General features: G+C 31.9%; 3 protein-coding genes and 1 long non-coding RNA gene across 9 annotated transcripts in view; 2 read left to right on the top strand and 2 right to left on the bottom strand.

The window, feature by feature from the left end:
- LOC551898 (tetraspanin-5) overlaps positions 1 to 2,042 on the bottom strand; it is a 47,075-nt gene extending 45,033 nt beyond the window's left edge. For 2 of the 3 annotated variants that reach the window (XM_006565464.3, XM_006565463.3), the window contains exon 1: positions 1,519 to 1,608. In XM_006565464.3, the coding sequence (XP_006565527.1) occupies positions 1,519 to 1,608 (90 nt within the window). Of the gene's footprint in view, positions 1 to 1,518 lie in introns of all 3 variants that reach the window. The other variant, XM_624284.6, reaches the window with a different exon arrangement.
- Positions 2,043 to 3,273: 1,231 nt separating this feature from the next.
- On the top strand, positions 3,274 to 6,627 carry LOC408925 (protein arginine N-methyltransferase 7). 4 transcript variants are annotated; one of them, XM_006565454.3, is made up of 9 exons: positions 3,274 to 3,376; positions 4,041 to 4,171; positions 4,264 to 4,485; positions 4,554 to 4,786; positions 4,863 to 4,992; positions 5,048 to 5,274; positions 5,346 to 5,904; positions 5,964 to 6,124; positions 6,203 to 6,627. In XM_006565454.3, exons 1-9 carry the CDS (start codon positions 3,355 to 3,357, stop codon positions 6,459 to 6,461), a joined length of 1,944 nt encoding a protein of 647 aa, XP_006565517.1. In that variant the 5' UTR covers positions 3,274 to 3,354; the 3' UTR covers positions 6,462 to 6,627. The 4 variants fall into 4 exon arrangements, with proteins under 4 accessions (XP_006565517.1, XP_392453.3, XP_016768749.1 ...); XM_392453.7 differs by lacking the exon at positions 3,274 to 3,376 and adding an exon at positions 3,706 to 3,947 and having other exon boundaries at positions 4,022 to 4,171; XM_016913260.2 differs by lacking the exon at positions 3,274 to 3,376 and adding an exon at positions 3,706 to 3,947 and having other exon boundaries at positions 4,022 to 4,171; positions 5,964 to 6,129; positions 6,203 to 6,318.
- On the bottom strand, positions 6,467 to 7,813 carry LOC411215 (DTW domain-containing protein 2). Its single transcript, XM_394689.6, has 5 exons — positions 7,620 to 7,813; positions 7,319 to 7,480; positions 7,066 to 7,246; positions 6,803 to 7,005; positions 6,467 to 6,742 (listed from the first exon to the last, which is right to left on the bottom strand). Exons 1-5 carry the CDS (start codon positions 7,700 to 7,702, stop codon positions 6,613 to 6,615), a joined length of 759 nt encoding a protein of 252 aa, XP_394689.3. The 5' UTR covers positions 7,703 to 7,813; the 3' UTR covers positions 6,467 to 6,612.
- A 237-nt stretch (positions 7,814 to 8,050) lies between these two features.
- Positions 8,051 to 26,031, top strand: part of LOC107964726 — an 88,103-nt gene continuing 70,122 nt past the window's right edge. Inside the window, exons 1-2 of the long non-coding RNA XR_001703667.2 lie at positions 8,051 to 8,151; positions 8,460 to 8,565. This is a non-coding gene — a long non-coding RNA (uncharacterized LOC107964726). The remainder of the gene's footprint in view (positions 8,152 to 8,459; positions 8,566 to 26,031) is intronic.

Genomic DNA, 26,031 nt, shown 5'->3' with positions numbered 1-26,031 from the left:
GAAATAAATTCTATTTTTTCTCTATGAAATATTTACAAAAATTTACGATATAATATTGTTACTAAATTTTCCAAAATTTCCTCTTCAGCGTATCAACTTTTCACAGTGCAATTTAGTCGGATAATTAATATCGTAATGAATAAGTATAATTCTCTGGTATGTACATATAAAATGCTCATACATAATTTTCACTATAAATAGCACATATAATATTCGTATTATTATATGTATATTCTATGTATATTTTGCATTAATTAAAATATGACAAAGAGATTGCAGATCCATAAATATTATCTTATTATCAACTAACGAACAAGTGTTAGAAAAAAATAGCATTGTGAACTCGATGAGTATAATCAGTCACGAAAGAGAAACAGTTCATTACCGAACATCTGTTCGCCGAGTTGAAGGACGTTCAACTGTTTCCCAAAGAAAAGTGAATATAATATCTTCGTCGAGAGTCTTTCAATAAATCATTAGAATATTTAAATATCAATTTAACTCTACTTAATTCACGATATAATTGTGGAAAAAAATAAAATTATTTTTATCCTCTTGTCTATATTATTATGCTAACATATGGTTGTATTCTTTGTCATTAAAGTTGAATTATCTTTTTAAAAAACTTTTAAAAAACTAATTTTTAAACTTAATCTAATAATTAAAATACCATGTATTGCTAAGCTGCATGAGATGTATGAAAATTAATATACATTTAAGTAGAATTTAAAATATTTGAAATATTTAAATTTATAAAATCTTATAATTGGAGTTTAATTTGTTTAATTTTTACATTTCAATTAATCTTGAAATATAAAAATTTGTGTGATTTGTACGTTTTAAAAAGTGTATACTTATGAATATTCAGTGTGTATATTAGTATATATATGGCATAAAAATTATAATCATAGAAGTTATAAATAGATATCCTGAATTGTTTTTGAAATTGGAGCAACTGGAGTGTACATAAGCTGCATTGCAGATTTTTCACGATATTCGTAAGAATAATTCGTTGCTATACATATTTATAATTTTTTTTCACTTATATATGTATAATTGAATGAATATTTTAATTTATAAATATTTTCTCATACATATATGTATGTATATCCTGAAATTGCATGCATTTACATAAATTTTTTATTATTATTTTTATAAATTATTAATAAATTAACTAAATTATTAAAAAATTAATTCAACAATCGATATTATTTATCATGTAATTATTGAGGAATAAGAAAAATAAGTAAAACCTAAAATAAAGTATATAACATATTTTATATCATCAATGGTAGGTTAATCATTAATCATTAATCACATCTTCAGTTTTACTTATCAAAACACAATGTACTGTTAAAAATTTATCCTCCTTTTTATTCTCTTTGATAAAATGAACAAATTTCAATTATCCTACCAATGATTTGATAAAATCATATCCAACAAATTCTGAAGCTGTTAAATTTTGCCAACATCAAGTTAAAATAAAATAGACAATAAATGCACATATATTGTACTCACCCAAAACATAACGTTAAATCCAAAGATCACATACTTGAGACAGCAGCTCACTTCACTGGTATCCCTTCTATACTTCCGCACAGCAGGCATGGTTAAGACACATTTATCTAACGCTTTTCGCGAATTCCACGCATACGTGCACACAACACACCCGCAAAAATGCAGACCACTATATACAATACACAACACAAAAGAGCACCGGTGCCCTACAGACAGAGCGAATCACAAATACAATGACATCACCGAAAACGCAATTATCATCTTTTTTTTTTTTCTTTCTTAATTATCTCGAACAACTCTCTAATATGTCGTTTCTCTCTCCTTAACCTTTATCTTATGATTTTTCACGTATTCTTTTTTTCGATTTAACCCTTTCCTTCGAGCCCAGTTGATCAGCTGATCACAATAACGTACCGTTTCGCAATCACGACTACCGCCATTGTCACGTCACGGTACGTACTACCCGTAGCTGGATCAACGAGACTGTGAGCGGGTCAGACTTTCCACTCGCTATCCAATTCTCCCCACCAACTAAATCTCACTCGTTTGTCCCTCCAACGCTAGATGTTCCACCCTTTAATGCCCTCTACCATGTCTCCTCTCACATCATAACTCTGCCTCTCTCTTCTTACTTCCCCTGTTTCATTTTTTGTTTTTCTCTCGATCATCTGACTTGCTTCGCTCTTCAACGCACTTTTTTTTTTTTTTTCAGAACTGACGAGATATGAAATGAAATATTATTCCGTGTATTTTTTCTATTTCATTACCATCATCGTATCACATGCGATGTTATCAATACAGAATGGAATGAGATAGCAGCGCTATTATAAATTAGAGGAATTATAATTAAATTAAAAATTAAATATAGATAAGATATGCAAATGAAATTGATTATTGATTTAATATTCAATTTTTCGTTTTGTGTTTCGAGAATCTTAACATTTTGTCAATATCATTCTCAATATTACCGATTCGGGATTGGAATAAGATTGGAACGTTACTTGGTTGGAATTCAAATTAAATTTCAATATAAAATTAAACAAGGAAATATTCTTCTGTAAAAATCTTCGATAGAATATTTTAAAAGTTTTTCTTACTCTCTTTGTTACTTAAACTTTCGTTTGTTTAAATTCTATTACATCTTTACGTTAAAAAATTCGTGTATATTATATTTTAAATTATAAAATTTGGAATTTATTATCTATATTTTTTATATTAAAAATATAAATACATTATATTTTTGAAAGAAAAATAATGAAGATGTATTTAATTGATATTTCATTTGTAGTTACGCGCCAAGAGAAAGTATAAACAAAGAGAGTGAATATAAGAAAAAGGACAAAGATAGGATAAAAATATGGAAATCAGCGCCATCTTCAAAGTGCCGCAAATGAAACTCAATGCACAAGGACAGAAAATAATAAGAGAAGGATAGAGATAGACAAAAACTGATTACTAGCGCCATCTCTTGAATATCAAAGACATTAAAAACAAGATAAGATAGAATCATAATTGAATACTAGCGCCATCTCTGAAAATATCTTATTTAAAAGATGGCGCTGATATTTAATTCTAACTCTATTTTATCATCTATATTTTTAAAAAATGTCTTTAACATTCAAGAGATGGCGCTAATAATCAATTCTTATCCTATCTTTATCCTTTTCTTATTATTTTCTATCCTTGTGCATTGAGTTTCATTTACGGCACTCTGAAGATGGCGCTGATTTTCATATTTTTATCCTATCTCTATCCTTCTCTTATTGTTTTCTCTCTTTGTCTATACTTAATTAAATCGTAAGGGGGCTCTGAGGCTACTCGACATGGAGATGGGACATGAAAATACATTGGATGTTAGGTAGTTAGGTCTATACTATATTTTATCTATGGTTATACATATTTGCACGTGTGTAGTTTATATTTGTCATAATATTGAAATTATTTTTATATAATTATTAATTTTATGTTATTTATTTTATTATCTATAACTCACATATCAATTATAACGCGATTTTCTCAATTTTTCAATACATTATATATTAATTCTAATCTCGGATTTCATGATACTGAATTTATTGTTAATAAACAAAAATTGATCTTAAATAAATATTTGATATTTGACTTCATGTTATTTTTTTGTTGTTGTCTTCATTTTTTTTTTTATTTCTTGTTATCTTTATAAATAAATATATTTACTAATTGAGTAATAAAATTTGCATTTATGTGATTTAAAAAGTTTATGTCGTAAGAAGGTTATGCTCAAAATTTGTTTCTCTCAATTAATTCGGGTACGAAATATGAGTATCTTTATTCAGTGTTTAAACCCTTTAACGGGAACAATTAATTGGGAAGAAAAAGATGAAAATTATGATTATCATCAAGAAATTGCTCGATCAGCATTTGCTGATATGTTGCATGATCATGAAAGAGTTAGTACTCTCTGTTAAAATGTTCTAAAATGATTTTCTATTTATTATGTTTAAAAATTTTTTTATAATTATAGAATCAAAAATATTACCTAGGTATTAAAGCTGCAATTGAGAAAAAGCATCAAAATGGAGAAGAAGCTAATGTACTTGATATAGGAACTGGAACTGGTTTATTATCAATGATGGCTGCTAAATGTGGTGCAGATAGTATTACGGCTTGTGAAGTAAATAAGTTTATAAGTTTATATATTATTATAAATTATTAATATTATGATATTATTTAAATATTATAAAATTATATTTATTTATTATATAGGCTTTTACACCAATGGCTAAATGTGCTATAAAAATAATTCAAGAAAATGGCTTTGAAGACAAAATTAAATTAATACATAAACGTTCTACAAAAATGACTATTGGAAAAAATGGTGACATGGTTAAAAAAGCAAACATTTTGGTTACTGAAGTATTTGATACTGAACTTATTGGGGAAGGAGCACTTTCTACATTTCGTCATGCTCATGAAAATCTTCTTGAGGTACAAATCATATACTTTTTATATAATTTATATAATCTAATATATTTAATTTATTTATTTTATGTTAGGAAAATAGTATTGTAATTCCACATAGTGCTACTATTTGGGTACAAGTAGTGGAAAGTTCTGCTGTATGTGCATGGAATACAATATGTCCTATTAAAGTTAAAAATAAATATTTATTAAACACTCCACATTCTGTAAAATCTTGTTCTGGAGCAGCTGCAGTACATGATATACAATTAACACAATTTCCTGATGATGCATTTAAACCTTTATTACCTCCTCAACCTATATTTAAGTAAATATATGTATATGTAAATTATTTAATATTAAAAGAATCTCATTGATAATGAAATATAAAATAAAAATTCTAGGTTTGATTTATCTGGTAAATCAACTCTATTATATAATGAGAAAAGGTGCTTGCATGTAAAACCAATTATAAATGGTACTGCACATGCTATTTTTATGTGGTGGGATTTAATTATGGATGTAAATAATCAGGTAATTATCATTTATTAAAAGATTTTAAATTTATTATTAAATAGTTCTTATCTAGGTTCTATTAAGCTGTGCACCAGTGTGGGAACATCCAGATACAAAAATCTTACAAAATAAAGGTTTCAGTTTGAAAACAATAGCAGATTTAATACCATGGAGGGATCATTGGATGCAAGCTATTTATTATTTACCTGTTGAAACTCCAGTTACTGTTAACAATGAAGTTAGTTTAATTGGATATCATGATGAATATTCATTATGGTTCCAATTAATAAATGAATCAATGTAAGCCAATGTAAATATTTCATTACATTATTTTATAATTTGTAGATTTCTATATATCATTTTGCTTGCAGAAATGAAGCACCAGATTGTGAAAGACCTGTCTGTAGTTGTAATGTACATGTGGCTTATTGTAGAACTCGAATAGGACAATTAAATGATTATACACGAAATGAAAAATATATCAAAGTTTTAGAAGAAAAAATTACACCAGATACAATATGTTTATGTCTTTCGGACGGCTGTTTATTGGGTCTTGCAGCTATTAAATTAGGTGCGAAAAAGATATTCGTTTTGGAGACAAACTTTTTATCCAAAAAATGTATTGAAATGTTTATTAAAAAGAACGAACTTTCGGAAAAAGTAGAAATTATTGAATCAGTAGATAATTTACCTCCCGAAAATGAAATTAATTTAATTTTTGGTGAACCATATTTTATTACTTCAATTGTACCATGGGAAAATCTTTACTTCTGGTATTTAATTTCAAGATATTCTTCTCAAATACAAAGGATTCCAATTGCAGCAACAATAATGGGAGTTATAGTTGAGTTTAATGATTTGCATAAAATACGAGCACCTCTTGGAGTCTGTGAGGGTTTTGATTTATCTATTTTTGACAAACTTATACAAGTAAGTGATTACAAATTAGAAAATGTAATAAAAAAATTAATTTTTATGATGTATTATAGGCATCAAGTGATAAAAGTGATAGTCCTGTAGAAGTTCAACCATTGTGGGAATATCCTACTAAAGCATTAAGTTTACCTTTTGTTATTAAAAAATTTGATTTAACAGAAAATGTAAATGAAATTGAAGATGTAAATATTTCAGAAACTGTGCCTATTTTAACGTAAGGTCTTATATTTTATATTAATAATTATTATAAATTATAGTATTTATATTTTATATATTTTTTATTTAAATTTAGGAATGGAATGTGTAATGGTGTAGCCCTATGGATTGATTGGCATTTGAATTCCGAAATCACAATATCGTCGGGACCTACCGTAGAAGTACAGTCTGGAACCCGGATATCATGGGATCCATTTACAAGACAAGGCGTACATTTATTTAAAGATATAACACATGTTACACAACAAAGTACTGTTTTATGGTCATTTAGTTTTGCACCACAATATGGAAATATGAAATTTGATTTTCGTATATTGTCAAAAAATATAAAATAATATGCTGCAATATTTATAAAAATATACTTTTAAATTAAAAATGTTATTCGTTTATCTTATTTGTATTTCTGTATTTTTCAAAAATATGGCTATAAAAATTACATATTTCTTATAAAATATCAACTTTCTAAGAACTATTAAATAAAAAATGTCATGTAGATTCCTCTGGCAGCATACGTAATTGCTTAGCTAATCTCCGTCCTATAAGTTTTGGATAAGCTTTTTGTTTAATTAAAAATTCTTTACTTTGATGAGTTACAGCACCATTTTCTAGTTGAAATCTGAAGTTTTTAAATTATTACTTTTATAAAATTAAATTTATTATGTTATTAAAATCTTACCGGCAAAGATAATGTAATGGTCCAAGCATTTTATCTTTCAATTCTGGATCATTTTCCAAAATAGAAAGTGCAAATGCACCAGTTTCAAGTGTAGATAAACAACCTTCAGTTGGTTGTGTTCTAATAACATATTCACTTGTTGGAACTCCAACTAATTTACATGCTTGTAAAACACATAATGTTGGACTTGAATGATATATTGCCTTAAAAATAATATTTTTATATATTTTAATACATGAATTGATGAAACAAAACTATATTACCTTTGCTTGTGGCCAAGTTCCATCTAATAAAATAAGATTATAAGGTTTCTGTCCATTAATTCCAACAGGATTTAATTTATCAAGTGCTATGGCATCTGGGGATGGATATAATAATATACTATTTTTATCATTTAAAATTTCTGTTAGGCCTTCATGTTTTGAAAGTGGAAATTTTTTTCCTCTAAAATAAGAGGAAAATTATAACATTAACTTTAATTTTTGATGTAATATTTTTATATTTTAAATTAATTACCTGTAAATTATACACTTTCCAGGTTCTAATCCTAGAGCAAGCATAGGTGCCGTTCTTAAGCAACGTTTTGCTTCAGCTGGATGTTGTAAAATTATTATTTTTGATGCAGGACATATAGGATGCTTTGGTAACCCTGGACACCAACATACTGGTACTGGTCTCCTGTACATATATAATATTAATATATTTAATAAAAAAGGAATAATATTAGAAGTTATTTCTTTATTTTATTAATATAAAATATATTTGTTTCATTATAAAGATTTATGTAAACATAACCTAATCACATATGTTTACATACTTGCACTGCAAGCATTTATCTCTTGTTTCAGGAGGATCAGCAAATATTTCTGATAATTCTTGCCACACAGTTTCTTCATTCATTATCTAATTATGAATTATAAAAATAAAAAGAAATTATTGAACACGTTAATAATTGACAGTATAGATTTAACAATATAGAGGATAGTATTGACTCTATAAAAATGCTATTTATATAAAAATAATTTTTCCTAGTTAATTAATAAATAGTTTTTTTAATATTAAATATCAATAAAAAAGTTAAAAAAATATATTTTACAATTATATTTATATATATATTTTTTTATAAAAAATAGTTTTAAGTTTTATGTCTGTTCAATAATGAAAATTTAAATTTCGCGCCGTTAATACAATCGATTATAATTCGATTATAATCGATAATAATTCTTTTAACTTTTTCGAGAATCGCAAGCATGACAGTTATAAAAATGTGAGTTTGAAAGTGCCGATGTGATTTCTTCTTTACATTTTTAGTGCAAAAAAAAGTGTTTTAAAGGAGCAAATAAAAGAAAGTAAGTATAATGTAAGTATTTTTTATTATATTTTATAATTTATTTTAATGAATTTATGTAAAATATTTTCATATTTCGTGATATATCTATTAAAATAATGTATATGATATTTTTGAACGACTGCTTAAAAAAAAGTTCATAGTTTTTGCCAAATATTCTTCTAATAAGACATTCTAAATAAATATTCGTATTTTTAATGATTAATTTTCAATAATTCAATTTAATATTCATTATTCTTTAATATTTAATAATAACACACAAATGATAAATTATTATTATTTAATACATATTTGCAATCTCAATTTCAGATTTCTGCTCTACAAAAGACATTATGTATTATATATGTGTGTTAAATTATATGCTGCAATTAATCTGGTAGACTCGAGGAACAATTACATCGAACCACGTTATTATGTAAGTCATTTTATTTCTATATTTATTGTCTCATGATTACACATGAATTCAGTTTTAAGAATATATATATTTCATATTTATTTTTAATTTTATATGTAATAAAATCTTCATATCATATGACAAACATAGTTCGAAAAAATTAAATATTATATAAATGAAAGTATTATATAATAAAAATAGTAATGTATTGTTTAAATTATTTATATTATTTGATATTAATATATAAATAATAATATATTCATTATCATATAGTATTAGCATAATTGTTTTATTATAATTTATTTAAATTATTTTATCATTTAAATTGTGTTAAATTATCCGCGAGAATTCATTGCAATACATTTAGTTCCAATTCCAATCACTATGAACGTTCTAGTCGTATTCTTTACTGAATCGATAATGTTGGAAATGATATTAAAATGATATGAGGATAAAAGGAAATGAAAAAAATATATTAAAGTAGTAACAAAATTTTTATTTTCAACTACAATTATATTACAGATATTTGTTGCATTTTATTTATATAAATTATAAGAAAATTCTAGAAATAATCAATTGCAATAAAAAAAAGATCTGCATAAGATTTTTTTGAATCATTAATTCATATAAGTTGTAGATTTTTCTAATAGAGTGCGCTATATCATTAGATTATTTATTTTATAGTACTGTACAGGTAGGTATTGCATGTTATAATTATTTAAATGGAATTTTAATTTTTAGTAGAATTTTATTAAATTATACATAAAATCTTAATAATAATAATTTTTATTATTAGAAGAAAGAACATTATATTTTTTAACTATAGATATAATTATAATAATTTTATATTTAGAAATATGATTTATTCTTTATTTTTATTAAAATAAATGCAATGATTTTCGTTGCATTTTAATAACTTTTCTGATATATCTAAAATTAATTATGAAATAAAGAAATTATATTATAGAAAATTTAATATATTCCATAAATAAGTCTTAAAATTTTTTATATTAATTAGGATCCATGGAAAACAGAAAGATTTTAGATTTCTTTTTCGTGTAAACTTTTTATTATCGGTTATAAGACATCGGTAGCGAAATTTAATTAACTTCTTCATGACAATAAACAAGATTTATTATATCTTTGGTTTGGCATTGTCGAAAATCGAATTAAAGTATCTGTAGAAGCCGTAAGAGTCGATAAATAAAGAAAAGGTATATCCATGGTAAGACACACGGATGCTATCGGTAGGTGAGATCGTGTCGATGTCGCAAAAAGCGGATGACGTTGGTATTTTTAATGGAAAGCCGAAGGCAAGTTGAATAGAACAAGCTTTTGGGTAGGGAAGCGACACTCAGTTTCTTTGATCAATAATGAAAGTTCTCTCTGTCTCGGTTTCGCGTTCTTCTTCATTTCACTGTCTTCTTTCGCCCCAAGCTATTGGCTCTCTTTTTCTCCTTCTCCGATCACCGACGCTCTCTATCTTATCTTATACATTTTTAACCCTTATTCCGGTCTCCGTATCCCCCCTCCCAAGGAGGAAGACGAAACGGTGCACGAAGGTTCAAAGCGAAAGCCAAGTTCTAACAAGCCTCGAGCCGTTCAACGCTTCTGGCCCTCTCCCTTAAATAATCCACTCCTCGATCCGTTCGTACGAAAGCCTTTTTGTAAAAGCCTCGATAGCCTTCATCCACTGGGAAGAGAGTCTTAAAGAATTTTGGACTCTTCTTCCCGCTCAACGGAATTAAGAGTCATGTGTCTGCGGATCATTAAGATTTGTTGGAAAATATTTCGACATCGGATCAGACGTGGATCGAGGGTTTGAATCGTTTCTTCCTAATCCTCTTTGGTATCAAATCGTGCTTGATGTGGATTTTAGAATATTTAGAATATTTATATTTTCCTTCTTTGCATTTTCGGTTTATTATGATATTATGTAGAGTTTATGATATTTATACTTTTAAGAGAAAGAAAATAATGGTTGTCATAAGAATAAGAACTAGATATTCGAGATTTTTAATCGCATTAATTTAGTTATAATAAAATTAATATAAAAATCTAGAAGATAAATTATTGAAACGATAAAAATATTTGTAGGATAATAGTAATAATTTATATACGATATCATCGTTCAAACATGACATCAGAATGTTAATTCTATTCAATATCGATTCAAAAACTTTAATTAGTATTTACGCATCGGTGGTCGCGGAATTTGAATATTTCCAGCGCCGTGACTTCGAATATTGTAACAAAAAGGACCTTCTTTCTCTATAGTTCGCGGCGAACAAGTCTATTGTGATCCGTTTCCTTTGACATGGACTAAAAAAAAAAAAGAAAAGAAAAAAAAAGGAAAGAAAAGAAAAGAGAAGGAGAGAAAGGACGAGTTTCTTGTCTTCCTCGACCTAATAAAAACCTCAAAAAGATTGGCGAGACTATCGCCGTCGTAGGCATCGGCTTCTCGTTCCTTTCTTCTCGGTTTTCTTTCTTTCGTTTCTTTCCCTTGTTTGCGACATCGGTCAAAAGCGCACAGAGGGGTAGAGGGAGGAAAAGAGAGAGAGAGAGAGACGGATTAGTGTCCTTGCGTAGGATATACCGGCACCGCTAAGCAAGCTTGTGCTCACGAGGAGGGACGAGGAGGACGAGGGAGGACGGGAATTCGCACAAAGCGAAGGGGGGCGGGGTGAAGAGGGGGTGGTAGGGCGCGGAATAATGCTTAACAAGCCGACTTGAAAGGACGGCCGCCATTTTGAGTCAATACTTGAAAGTCTTTGCTCATTAAGAATATTTTACGTCTCCCTCTTCCAACGGAATCACCACCCTCCCGTGGATCACCCACCCCATTCACTCTCCTCCATCTCCTCCCTTTCCACCTTTCTTTTTCCATTTTTTTCATCTCCTATCCCGCTCTCCTTCTGTTCCGGAGAGAACGTCCATCCCCCGTGACGGGGTGGGAAGCGGGTGGTTGCACCCTCGAAGATGGAAGTTATTTACGCGGCACTCGGAGGCACCCTCCACCATCGTAACCATCCCCTTTCTCCTCGTTCTCCTCTACGCCGCCCTCTCCCTCTTTCGTTCGGTAAGACGCAACCTACCCGCTGGCCCCACCACCACTTCAGCCCGTTTCACCTCACCCCCTTCTCTCACTCCCCCTCGGCTCTAGTCGCAAGCTCCACCATAGACTCCGACCGATGGCCAGCGTAACCCCCCCCGGAGAGCACGGGCTAAGGGAATTCCGACTTCGCCGCTGGGCCCACCTCCGTTCGACCGCCCTTCGCGACCCTTCCAACCCTCCGAGCCCACCATCCGCGCCCAACTTCCCTCCGCGTAATCATCGTCCCATTTCGCGGCGTTTTTCCTAATTCCTACCTAATTTCGCTTTTAGCATTTCAATTTATGCCCGCGGACCGATTTGTTACCGACGTGCCCCCCGACCCTCCCGGGTCACAGGATTAAGAAACGCGGGAATATTTCGATGAAATGTATTCTTTTATTTTATTTATTTATTTTTTTTTTACCATATTTTTCTATTTTTTTTTTTTTTTAGTAAAGGGGATGAGAAAGATTAGAAATGATAAATTGAAATATTTTGATAGGGATAGAGTTTCATTTTGATTTGATTCGAATTAGAATACGATGATTGATCGATATATTTGTTTCTTTTTATTTTTAAATTACGTTTTCGAATTATCTTTTATCGGATATACGTCACCTTTGACGTGACAATGCAATTTTACTGTAAAAGTCATATGTCAGGGTTGAAAGTGACGAGATCCAATAAAACTGCAATACAGGGACAAATTATAAGCATAAATTGTTGTGTTCGATAAAGATTAAATGTGTCAAATTTTAAATTTCATATGGTTTAAAATTTATAAAATAACAAATTTTGTTGATTTTGAAAAATTTATAATAAATCGTTATGATTTAGTATTGTCTTTCTATGATCATGGAATAGGTAAAATCTTTATTAAATAAGTGAAAAATAAATATATTTTTAATAATCAAAGTAATAAATAATAAATATATTTAAAATTATATTATGAGATATAAATAAATATTTATTTATTTTTTTTATATCATAGAAAAACAACACAATACTATTTTGTATATCTCTTCGGGTCTTTTAATTTAGCAATTTATGGCGTCACATGCCATCTCGTGTCGGAATGGCGTATAGGGGATGTTATGTCACTACGTGGTCGATGATTAATGGTTGCGTACTGTATGGTGCCACTAAATTTTGAGTTACAACAACCGTGTATGGTACATGCAATTATTCATTCGAACTTTGGCACATACTGCCTTTATTATTTCATACAAAAGTATATACTATTTAATACCATATTGAGTTGAATCTTTATTTAGATAATTTGTTCTATTATATTATAATTTGATTCATACGACTTCATATGTGTAGAAATTGAAGAACTAGGTTTTTTTCTCTGATAAATTATTTTATTATTTTAATTAAATATAAAATATATCTAATTTCTATATTCTCTTCTGAAAATTCATTTAATTTTCCTTTTATCTCAGTCTCTTTTTTTACAAAAATTCTTAATTTATGCAATTTGTTGTTGCAATAATGACAATAGCACGAAAATCAAGATAAAATGTAAAAATATGACATAAAATACCAAGTTTAGAATTGATAAATCCACTATATTACGTTTCACTAATGAAACTGGTTTTTCTACATCAAAAAATCATAAATTTATAATCTTCTCATTATTCGTCCTATCATCCAATTACTTTTCTCCTAATTCTCCCATTTTTTTCCTTTTACAAATTGATCCTCCACGTTTCCAAAATTAAGAATTACTTTCGTTACACCCACATAAATAAAGATCTTGTCGAAAAGAATTTTTCCAAAATTTTTTAACCCCCGTCAATAAATTCCGTTGCCAATCTCAAATAATTATTATATTTCCATTCTTCGCGAGAGCGACGAAAACGCAACAGTTCGATAATCGTAATTCAACCGGTCCTCGCTCCCCCTCCCACCCCTCCCCTCCCCTCCTTGCTCGCGACGTTCGTTAGCCGTAACGAACTTTCCGAACAAAAAGGCTTGCGTGTCGAGTTTTTAAGTCATCGCGAAGGTATTTCGCCTGGCAGGCGAGAGAAAGACAATGGGGGCCGATACGTACGTACCCCCGTGGAGGGGTGGCTGTAAGGTCTGACTGTAAAAATAAATCACGCGTGCAACGCGTCGCCGTTTCTCGCTCAATTGTATCAACTTTAACCCCTTTTATTGTATCGCTTTTTTTATTTCCATCGTTCTCTCCTCCTCGCCGTTTGACCGGATTCGCATCGACCCCCTCGCCGTCTCTCCTTTCTCCTCTTTTCCCCGCGCGAGCGAATCAGGTTCGAAGCTCGCCCGTGCGAACACAATCGTGGCCGTGCACGAACGATGGAAAGCGCGTATATATAATAAGCCGATAGACAGAGAGAGAGAGAGAGAGAGGGAGGGAGGGAGGGAATGTGGAGTGAAACAAAAACTGGTCTCGCTAGGTAAAACAATAGAAGGGGGTTCCTCGGGCCGGTGAAAGAAAACGGGAGGAGAAAAGTGAGCGTGTGCGAGCGAGAAGAAAAGAGTTGTTCACTCGGTGAAAGGGCAGGCGGTGGAACGGAGAAGGAGAAAGTGGAGGCAACCCCATCGAACCACCGCGACGTGTGTGAAATTCAAGAACCTGTAGCGAGGAAAGAAGAAGAACAAAACGGCGGCGGTGCCAGCTGCACGGTGCATACGTTATTAGCGAGTCGTTTTGTCCTTCCGCCTCGAGATTTCAATATACCTGTATCGTCGTCGTCGCGGCGTAAAAAAGATCATCACAACTCCGTGAGACGGTGGCCTAAGCGCGAGAGAAATAATAATTCCTTCGTTCCTTCTCTTGTTGTAACCGTGGATCTCTCTCTCTCTCTCTCTGTCTCGCGTCTCTTCCTACCCCCTTCCTCGTCCCCTTCCTCGTCGTCCCTGGCACCCGGGAAACAGGTTCCTCTTTATTCGTCCTGCTTATTATGCAAGTTATTGTTTTCGCTGAGACACGAGAGCTTCGGGAGTACTGGTACTGGTTCAAGTGAGGGAAGGAGAGGAAAAAAAAAAAAGAAAAAAGGAAAACAAGTCCTCGAGTGATTCTCGTTCGTGTATCTCGTTCTCAAGGGTTGCGCGAAATAATTATCATAACTCTGTATCGGTAGTCTGTTTGAAGTACCCTCGCTAAGCTTTCTCTTCCTTTCTCTCTCTCTTTCCTGTTGCAAAAATCTCACAGACGATTCTCCTCGTGAGAAACGGGGAATAAATTGAGAAAAATAATATTCCTGGAAAGGCGTAGAGAGGTTAGATCGTGTAATAGGGATTTCTTACGTACACAATGATGGACAGTGGTCCATAGTATAGTGGTACTATACTTCGAGGTACGGTCGAATGGAGTGGCGATCGATGGCAGATGTCCAGGGACGACTGGAAAGAGGAATTTTTTTTTCTTTTTTTGCCATGGGCTCCCGCGGACCGGTCCAGGTGTCCATTGTGGGTCCGAGCCAGGAGGAGGATTCTCAACCCTTAATCCTTAACCCTTTGGCCGCACGCATCCGCTGGCAAGCACCCATTTACCGATCCTGAAACAATGCTGGCCGGACCGCACCCCGGATGCGCACGTTTATTAAGTAATGTCCCCCTCTGGTTTTGCGCTCGACAGCTGCCTTGGCAAAAAAACCACTGTTGCTATTGTCTATTGCTTATTCTCATTGCTCCACGACGCGAAGGTTCCATAAGGATCGTTACGTTCGCCTCGTAAGATTTCTCGTTTTCTTTTCGCATGCTATTATTCCTCATGAACATTTAGCTAAGTCGATATGGATCTGCCAGCTCTTTATGCTAATATAGCTTTTTGTGAATGAGTTTTTTAATTTAAAGTGTTTTAAGATGATTCGATTAAATCCATTTCGTGTTTTAATTTTCAAAAATTTTTCTGTTGTAGTAAGATAGAGTTTAAAAAAAAATTGTCTTCAATCTATGTAAATGCTTCAATCTATAGGTTTCTATTTGTTAAATTGTCAATTTGTTTAAAATTAATGGTTCTTAAATTATCTTTCTATCTTTTTTTTAATATTATAATTAATAAAACTTTCCTTTTAAAAGTGAAAGTTCTATATATTTTTTTTTACTTTTGTTATTAAATGAAAAGCTGCTACATCACATTTGAAATAAAATTTTAAACTCTTGTTCAATTTCAATTATCAAGATTTAAAATTAAAAAATTTAAATTTATCGAAAAATATTAAAGAACAAAAAATCGTAAAGGCTGTTTTTTTTTTTTTAATTCTTCATTCCTTACATTCTTCGAACGAACTTGATATCAGAATTATTCTCTAATCCTCTTATACTTGATCTTCCACTTGGTTTAACCTTACATGCCTCAATAAAGGTAAACTTATACATCTCGGAAAGGTCCAGTTCTTGTATCACGAATTGCTCATAAGGACGAATTCGTATGGAATCTTGAAGGGGTCATGTGAAACCTGACCGAGTCCATGAGCTCACCCCACCACGTGGTCGACGAAAGGGTGGTCTTTGCCATTGGAACCAGTCCTACGTTCATGCAAAATGCAAGAGGCCAGTTTCAAAACGGCCGGCCATCATATCTCCACGTTATTACGCCTCTAAATTATCTCGTCGAGATAGTAAAAATCGGTGAAAAATGGATTCTTCGCATTCTCGGATGTCGTAACGAATTGGGTGAACGAGAGGGAAAGGATAGGGTAGTAATTGGCAGAGACGTCTGGCGAACAATCAAGGGAAATTGATTTCCAATGTTTCATTTAACGACTTTAAAGTGTACGTTTAATTTAGAATGTTGTGTCGCCGTAACATCTATTGTGCCGTATCTCTTATTATTGTGTTGTTCTTTTAACGAAAGGTGATTCTTCTAATTGCCTGTTTTGCATTCGAGTGTCAGTGATGAAGTAATTAGAAGATGGATGAATATTTGATTTGAAATCGATCGGGGAGAAAATAAATGATTAATTCTGAATTTCGATATGTATAGTATGCAATGTGGTGAAATATAAGATCAAAAAAGTAAAAAAAAAAAAATAAAAATTCGTGAATTATGTATTTTGATTCGGAATTATTCTTTTCTTTTATTCTGTCGAATTAATATTTTTAAATTTTGAATAGAAGAATTTTGAATAGAATTTTTTCTTTATTTTTTTAAATTTTTAATTTATAAAAAAAATTTGTTATCTCTTTGTTGTAGCGATATTTTTTGTAAATTTTTTAGTAAATTAACAAGTTTAAATATATATTTTTTTTTATGGTTTTGTATAAATATCGGTGAATATAATTCTTAGAAAATTATTTAATTAGAAATATCGAACTCTGAAAAAGTATAAGAGCATATTCTAGAATTTTCTGTTATTTTTATTCACTTCATTAACATATTCAGATGATCGATATTGACGTCGGTATAAAATAATAAAATTTACGAAGTACGTTAAATTTAAAACAGTAGAAAAAGACAATCGTAATAAGACAGCGAAAAATATTATTTTAGGAGAATATATCTTTTTACTTTTTATTACAATTAGCGGTAAAATGTATAAAAATTTAAACGAATCTTTTATTTATTTTCATTTATTTACTCGGGGAACAAAAATATCAGCCTGAAAGATTTCAGCAACACGGAGCCAATTAATTTTAATTAGCTAAAAGTTTTTCGGGTCGCCATTTCAAGACGATGACCTTAATCTCTACAGAATCAATTAGTCGCTGATTAATTCTCGCGAAGTATCCTCTCGGCCATTTCCTCTTCGATTGTCTGTGAAATTATCGCGCGTAATTCAGACCTCATAATGATCAGCTCGACTTTCTTCCCCTCGACTTCTATAAAGTTGCAACCCATTCCCGTTCGCGCCTAATTACAGCTAATTAGGACGAGATTCGAGGGGTGACCCTCAGTTTAAAGTTACGTATTTCTTTTAATAAAATATGATGCTGTAATGATGCAAAAAACGTAATTAATTATAGAAAGAATTATAGAAAGAAATTTAAACATCAATAATTAGTGGAAGAATATATTTATTTGTTTGAAAAATTAGAGAGATATTTATTTTTTATTTTAATTATTAAAATACAAATATTATTGATTATGAAAAAATATTAAATTAATTATATTAAATTTTTGATAATAAAAATTGAAATAATTTGCTTTGACAAATTATATTACTCACAATTATTCACATAATTATAACTAATTAATAAATAGTAAAATGGTCCGTGATCTTTTATCCACCATATTTGAAGTTCATTTATTCAAATTCACCACACTTTGTTTAGTAAGGTTTAGAAGAATTATTTATCAAATAGGAAGAAAGTAGTCAAATTCGATTTAAATTCAATTATTTAGATGCATGAATTCTAATAAATCTTATTTTATTTCATAGAAACACATAAATTAATTAATTAATTGTTTATTATAATATCACTAAAATATTCATCAAATCCAATAATAACAAAATATTAAAATATCACATTTATCGAATATTCTTTCCAAATTTATCAAACCCTCCCGAAAAAAAGTAGTCTTTCAATTTGCCCCCAAAAAATTCGCTCCAAGAGCACGACGACCAAGATCCCCAAGGCTGTAAGAAAAAAAAAAGAAAAAAAAAATCCCTTCGCGAAAGAATCGTCCGAACGAAGTTAATTATTCCTCGGGAATAATCTCGAGGAGAAGCGAATCTTAAAGGCAAACTGAAAACAGGGACAACAATTGCAAATGAGGGTGTGGTTGCTTAAAATGTCGGCCGCGAAATCATCCGTTATCATCCCCTTCTTCCCCCGTTCGCGGGCCCGGGTGGTGGGCGGGTGGACGGGGTAGCGAGATCCCACCCACCCTTTTGTACGTCCAAGGTATGGAGCCATTGATTTTGAATATGTAATCCGAGGCATTTTATTATTCCATCGTACTTGGAAGTTGGGGAAGGGGGGTGGCGTGGTTCCTCTGTAGGCAGGGGCGGTTCGACCTCCACCGCCATCGACCTTCGTCCCTGGTCACAGTCGAACATAGAAGGATGGGGTGGGGGGTGAAGACGGGGGGGTTTTCCGAGGGTGATTCGATTCTGTGCGCGCCACCACTACCACTGTGCCGCTCTGCCACGAGCCAACATCCATTACTTACCACCACCGACGCAACAACCACCACCACCACCACCACCCTCGAGTTCTTGACGCGTGATTGAATATTTTTTCGCTGTGCGCGATTGGTTCGTCGTACCAGTGGCAGGCAGAACAAACGAGTCTGGAGGAGATGGAGGGTGCTGGGGGAGGGTGGTTGGTGGTGGCTGCAGCCACCTGTCAAGCAAAAGAATCGCCATGGTAACCAGGCACCGTCGCCATCGGCTGAAGGGACTCATTCAAAGGGGGAGGGGAGGGAGGGAGGGTGGCGACCCGGTCTCGCAGGGGTGCCCGCGGGGCTTATATTGAATTTTAAGGAAGTTCCTGCCGGCGGAAAAGATACATGTAGCCGAGGGGATGGTCTTTCGCGGGAAAAGGTATCGATCGGTATTTCTACGATTTTCGGAATTTTATTTTCTTCATCTTGTGCCGTCTGGATATCTTTTTGGTTCCTTTCAATCATGATGCCCAATGAGGATATATAAGGAAATTTTTTTTCTGTCATCGACTATGACTTTTTCTTGTTTCTTTTTTTTGATTTTTTTCTTAAGTGTTTAGAAAGCTGTCCATGATTAAAGATGGATGAATTGTAAGCTTAGATAGTTTGAGATGGAGGGATTGAAATTTTATTGAAATATTTGAATTACAATTCAAGTGATTATGGATGAATTGAAAATTGAGAAAAAAAAAAATAGTCTTTCTTCTTCTGCAATCAAAGAATTGCTTGAGTGATGTGATTAAATTACCTTTATGATTGTGGATCTTCTATATTTTCAGTCATCTTCATATTTCTCTTTGATTTCTTCTTTTGTTTTAAAAGGAATCCTCTCTCGGAGGAGAGCTCTCATAAAGTTTGTATGCTTAGCAATACAATCGACGAGTAGAATCAAACAAAGGATGCACACAGTTTTCCACTATACTTTTCACTAAAATTAAAGGAAAAGATTTCCCTTCGAGACCAATATAATTATTTACTCTTAGTAGATTGATCTTTTCTCAGACTTTTATTTTAGAAAATAAATAATTCTTCAATAATTCAAAACTTCAAATCAGGAAAAATATTACACCGCAATTTATATTAAAAAAGATATTCTTTCTTTAAAAATCATTAGATATTTTTCAATACTTCTCACATATATCTTATTCAATTCTATCTTATTCAATAACTCCACATTCATATTAACTATTCTCTTTCCCATCATCACATTTTCAATATTACATCATACATTCTCCAAAAAATAATACTATGGATCTTACAAGAAATCTTAAGAATTTAATTTTACATTCTATAAATTCTTCGTATATCATCAATTATCGTGCAAGTATCATTTTAATCGATGGGGGAAAACGGTTGAAAAAAGAAGCATCGCATCGGTCCAATCAGTTTAACTTTGAAGAAATCACGGCAAGATGCCGAAATTCGCCGTCTGAATTTGTAGTCTCGGTCGCGGGTGTAGCAAGTGGAAAGAATTTAGAGCCCCCCCAAGGGTCGAGAACAAGCGAGAGAGAAAGTGAGGGTTGGAGGAGGAGGAGGAGGAGGCGGGATGGGAGTCGGAGGCCCCTGTAATGATCTTACGGCCGTGGTAACTTTTTTAATCAGCGCCCGGTTTAATTATACGGTCGATGAGGAAGGTGCTCGTCCTCCTCTTGCTCTCGCGTTCCCCTTTCGCCACCCCTTCGTCACTGCCTCTTCGAGCTTTCCTCATCAATCCCTCGCGCAGACCCGGCCAGTCGTCCTAACTAGGCACCGACTCGCAAACAAGATTTGACTTATTGCGCTCGAGCGATTTCTCCTTCGTTCCCTTTTGCCCTCCGCGGAAGGCGAACACCGCAAGAAAATTTCCGAATCTTTCCTCGTAATTGAAAACCTACCCTTGTTGCGATCACGTTGCGACCGAGAAATTTCTGATCGTGACGAATTTCTATCGCGGATTATAGGATTTTTTGCTTTTAACAATTCCATATTTTTTTTTTTATGTGTGTTATTATTATTAGGTATATAAGATTCATTAAATTAGTCTTTTGTATGATTATTGTTGAGCTTTGTACCGTGGATACTGGTATTTATGGAAAGAATTTATTATTTCTTTTATATTTGTGTCTGTTTAATTTAGTTTTGGTGTTTATTTATTGTAGTGATTTTGATTATTTCTATATTTTCTACATTTTCTACTATACTTTCTATATTTTCATATTTTTAATATATAATATAATTGAATATTTAGCTTTATTGAAGAGATAGAAAGATTATAGTTTTGCATTATACGATAATAAAATTTGAAGAAAATTTTATCTTTTGTATCGATTTTTATTTATGAAGTTTAAACTTGAACGTCAAAATATTTTTATACTTTTTATAAACATAAGATTTTAATAGATCTGCAAAATATAATAATTAGAATATTAATAGATAAATGATAAATAAATCATTAGGATATTAGTAAGTTTTAATGAATTTTTTTCTAAAGAAATTTTTTTTTAATAGACAGTTGTTTAACTTTTAATTACAATCAAATATTTTTTCATTTTAATGTTATAAAATAGGTATCGTTTCAAAATTAATGATAATTTATTTTTATTCTCTTCTAAAATTATAGTTGAATAAACGTAATATAAAATTTATTAAACATTTTATTGATAAAAATTTTAATACGAATTGGAATACGATAAATTTTATAAGTAGAATATGGTGCTTGTATCGTCGCAGGGTAAACGAGGGTGGTTAGGGTGGGGGTTAGAGGGTGGTTCCTCGGCCAACGATACAATTCAAGCTCCTCTTCTGTGCAATGGCGCCCATTTGAGTTTCGTGTCTCTTAAATGTTCTCGTTAAATCTGTTTAATTATCTCATTAATCGCGGTAAAAAGAAATTGAAAATTTAACTATAAACTACATTTCGATAAATTAGCTTGAAATTCCATGACTCGTAATTTTTCTTGAAAATTCTAATAAATTTAATTCAACAAAACTAGAGAAATAATATAAATAAAATTTAATAATTAAAATATAAAAAGAAAAATAATTTATATATAAAATAAACTTAAGAATCATCAAAAAGAGTTATTTATAGGAAAATATGAAAAAGTAATATAGAAACAAAATTTCTAAACCCAATTTTACGTTTGTAGAAAATTATTTCCTTGATTATCTAAAAATAATATCGATATGAATGCTAAGGATGATTATAAATAGTTAGAATTAGCATAGTTAGAAGATTATTCTCAAAGATAGATCTTAATAATGGAATTTCTTTGTTGGAACGTGTCAAAAAGTCGATTCTTCATCTTTTTGAAAAGTCAAAAGCTACCCCTTGATGATATTCCATGTAAACCTGTGAATGGTTTTACCTGGTCGCGTGCCACCTACCTGCTGTGCATCGAACAGGTACGATATCGATTCTATTGGGTATCGAATCAATGGTGCGAAAATAATAGAAGGTATTGATACCTGTTGCTGAAAGCCCGATTTGTTACCTGCCTCCCTTTCTGTGCACCAGGCAATTTAACCATTTCCTTCCATCCAAATAGGATATATAATTGTAAATAATATTTGTCTATTCAATATGATAAATATGTAGAATAATACACGAGATATATACTATTTTAAAAAATTCATTTAAAATAACACGATGATTAGGAAAGATTAAAATTCTTTTTCAAAAGTTAAATTTAAATTCACATATATGTAGAGTAGAAATTATGAAATGGTCGTCACATAAAGTTTTATCAACTTATTCAAATAGAGAGAGAAAAAATGAGAAAATAAATATCACATTAATTTCATTTTTTTGTCTCGTTCGTCAAATAAAATGAATTTTGCAATTAAAATTTATTCATCCATTACTTAATCTACGTATTATTTAAAATATTTGCGATTCCGTGTAAATAAAATATAATTAGAAAGATGTATTATAAAAATTATTTTCAACAATGTAGGTATGTATTTTTTCAACTTCGATACAAATAAGACTGTCTTATTTTTAAATTATCCACGCGTCTTATCGTTATCGATATCATGGAATGTTAGAAGAACGATATTGAAAATATTTTCAATTTATACCGCATAATTTTCTGTTTGTCTCGGTATTTGCAAAACGAGATCCGCTCTTATATCGAAGGGATCTCAAACACTTCCCGCCTTCAGCCACGTTGTTAAAAGTACGAGCTATAAGCGAGCGTAAAATGAAGTTTTAATGGCGTCGCCGTTCAATTCTGCCCCGATCCCTCTCCACCCCCTTCGTCTTATTTTGTTTCCTCTTTTTCTATTTTTCTTTTCGTTTCTTTTTTCCCTTTTTTCCTTTTTTCCTTTTTTTCTTTTTTTCGGCGGAGGTCGATAATCACCATCGTCACGTTTTATTCCGCGCGTCGGGTACCCGGTGGTTCGGGTTTACGAAGGATTTTCGTGGTAAGCGGTGTAAAATCGCTTCGTCGACATTTTACGACTTCCACCCTGACGATGGTGACGACGAGAGTTAATTACGGCGTAATTAACGTGTAAGGTAATCCAGGACTTACGTTTCGTTCGAACAGGAGACCCGGGATCGCAATTAGTGCGTAGCCTTGTAAGACCTATCACTTTGTAAGGGGTAGTTTCGAAGGGAGCAATGTTTTAGAGAGCTGTAACTCGTGTTGAAATTCCGCCGAGATTCCACGCTAATTTTATTATAGGTTAGATTAATATTCTTGCTTTTACACTATTTGAAATTTATTTGTTGTTTTTTAGATATTAGTATCTAAAGATGTTCAAGATAAAAGATAAAAGAATGAAAAAATAGTAAATAAAAGATAGAAATAGAATTGTACGTATAAAAATAGAAATGAAATTCGTAGGAATAAATGTAAAAGAGGTTACAATTCATTTATTATTTTTTAGATATTAGTATCTAAAGATGTTCAAGATAAAAGATGAAAGAATGAAAAAATAATAAATAAAAGATAGAAATAGAATTATACGTATAAAAATAGAAATGAAATTCGTAGGAATAAATGTAAACGAGGTTACAATAATAATCAATTATGTTACTTGAACATCTTTATGTTTGTATCATCGGTGTATGTGGTATTTCATTATAAAATATTAATGAAAGAAATAAAATTGGATTAAAAGAATTAATTTAAAAATCTTATGAGTTTGATCAATTATTATCGACAGCAAAATCATTCTTAGAATGTTTCAGTCACCCTTCGTTAGAGGGTAGGCACATCTGACGCGTTTTCCCCCATTTTGACAAGGTAGAAATTTTTTTTACCCGCAAAGACATTTAGGGTAGTAGATTCCTGTTTTACCATATCCAGTGGCTCTCAAAACTACATCTCTCGTTAATTTCCACGTTTGAAGGTATCTCACGTATTACACGTGACGCATCGACTCGCTTTTAAACGATTTATATGCGCGATAAAACAGTCACTTAAGCGCTGAAAGTAAGAAAATTGCTCGTATAAATTCGAATTTAGAATCTTAATTGCTTTCGTTTATCTCCGAGGAAAAGTATTTGGACGCATTCAAACGACCGCTAATATGTAATTATACTTTGCAAAAATAGGGCCATAAGGAATATACAATATTAAAATCGTGCATATTATATCATTAAAATATGCAATTTATTAACCATAGAAGATTTTAATATATCTTCGTTATTGCAATGATTATATTTTTAAAATATATTATTTTAATATAATATTTTTAATATATTGCTATTCATATAATATCGTTACATAATATTATAACGATTATACTTTTGAAATATATTATTTTATAAAATTTCACATTGCATTTACGTAATGCATTAAATTTTAATAAATTAAGTGATAAATATTTTATCTTTCTTATAAAAAAAAAGTCTAATAATTTCCATTTTAAATTTATGAATCTTCAAAGAAATATCGTTAAAAAAAATTAATTCAAGAGGGAATCTTTGTTAACCAAACAAATTCGAGCCGAAACGTTTCTAAACGAAAGAACGTGCGAAAGTAATCGAACGTGGAAGAAATCACGTGTTGAACAAGTCGAGGAGAAGCCGGTTTTGCCGTGGCAATGTATTCTCTCCTGTAAAAACAGTTATTATTTTTCCAACAATTGTTCGACCAGGCAGATGTATACCGTTTTCTCTCTCTCTCTCTCTCTCTCTCTCTCTCTCTCTCTCTCTCTTTCTCTCTTTTTCCCCGTTGCACTTTCGTTTCGACAAAATTTGCATACGCGGGAACGAATCGCAGGATCCGGAAGGACGTCAGGTAGCGATGCCGTCACAGCTTCGAGCTTTCGTTTGTGTGCGTGCATACGGTGAAAATGAAGTGGCCCAGGGCATTAATAACTGTACAAAAGGGCCTTAAGACCGGGGTGGGAAACGTTGGACCACGATGCATAAATTAAATCGAAACGAGTTTCGCGAGACAACAGATCCGGAAGGGTCGAAGCCTCCGTCATTTTCTGCTCGCTCTGAACACTTCTACGGTGTTGGCTGTTTTCATTGATGTTCACAAGCGACAATTCAGATTGAAGTTTCCTGCCATTAACATATTAATGAATAAATCTTTTGCACAGAGAGTTTACGTTTTCTAAGTGCCGGTTTTACGACGCTTCTTACGAGAACTTAATTGGAAATTTGAAACAATGTTTTTTTCGAATCGTTATCGAGTGGTTAACATTGGAATTTTTCCTCATTTTTTATATAAAACTTAATAAAATAAAATAATTCTGATTGAAATTCTATAATTTAAAATACTTATTTTTGACGCATAGATATTCGATAAATTATAAAATTACATTGATGCAGTAATTTCAGAAAATAAATATTTTGAAATTTAGCGTGTTCTCAGAAGAATCAATCATAATTATTACTCAACGCGTTAAAGTAATGAATATTCATATTTTTGCGAGGGCAAAAATGCGAATAATTTTATTCTCGTAATATTTTCTCTTCCAACACGATGATGATGAGACTATTATTGAAATAAATTAAACGCGGTACTCGAGAACTAATCACGATGTAATTTGATTATCTCGGTGATCCGTGACGATGTCTAACCCCTGAACGTCGCGGATGAGACTCGTGTCGAGCCGTAACGACTTTTAGGCCGAGGATTAAGCGCGATGATCAGCATTGATAAAGACACAAATCCCCGAGGAGAGGAAGGGAAGGGGGGAGGATGGGGAAGATGAAGAAGAAGTTCGAGGAAGGGGGAGGGGAAGGGAGAGGACGAACGTGTCCACCAGGGTGCTGAAGAATGCGAAGACATCGCGATGCTCTTATTTTTCGATCCCCTTCGGCTGTCGTGAACGAGACAGAGACACCATCGTTCCTGATAATCCTTATAAA

Source organism: Apis mellifera, linkage group LG7 (genome assembly GCF_003254395.2).
Source record: "Apis mellifera strain DH4 linkage group LG7, Amel_HAv3.1, whole genome shotgun sequence".
NCBI classification, from domain to species: Eukaryota; Metazoa; Arthropoda; class Insecta; order Hymenoptera; family Apidae; genus Apis; species Apis mellifera.
This window is presented reverse-complemented; position numbering and strand designations above follow the sequence as displayed.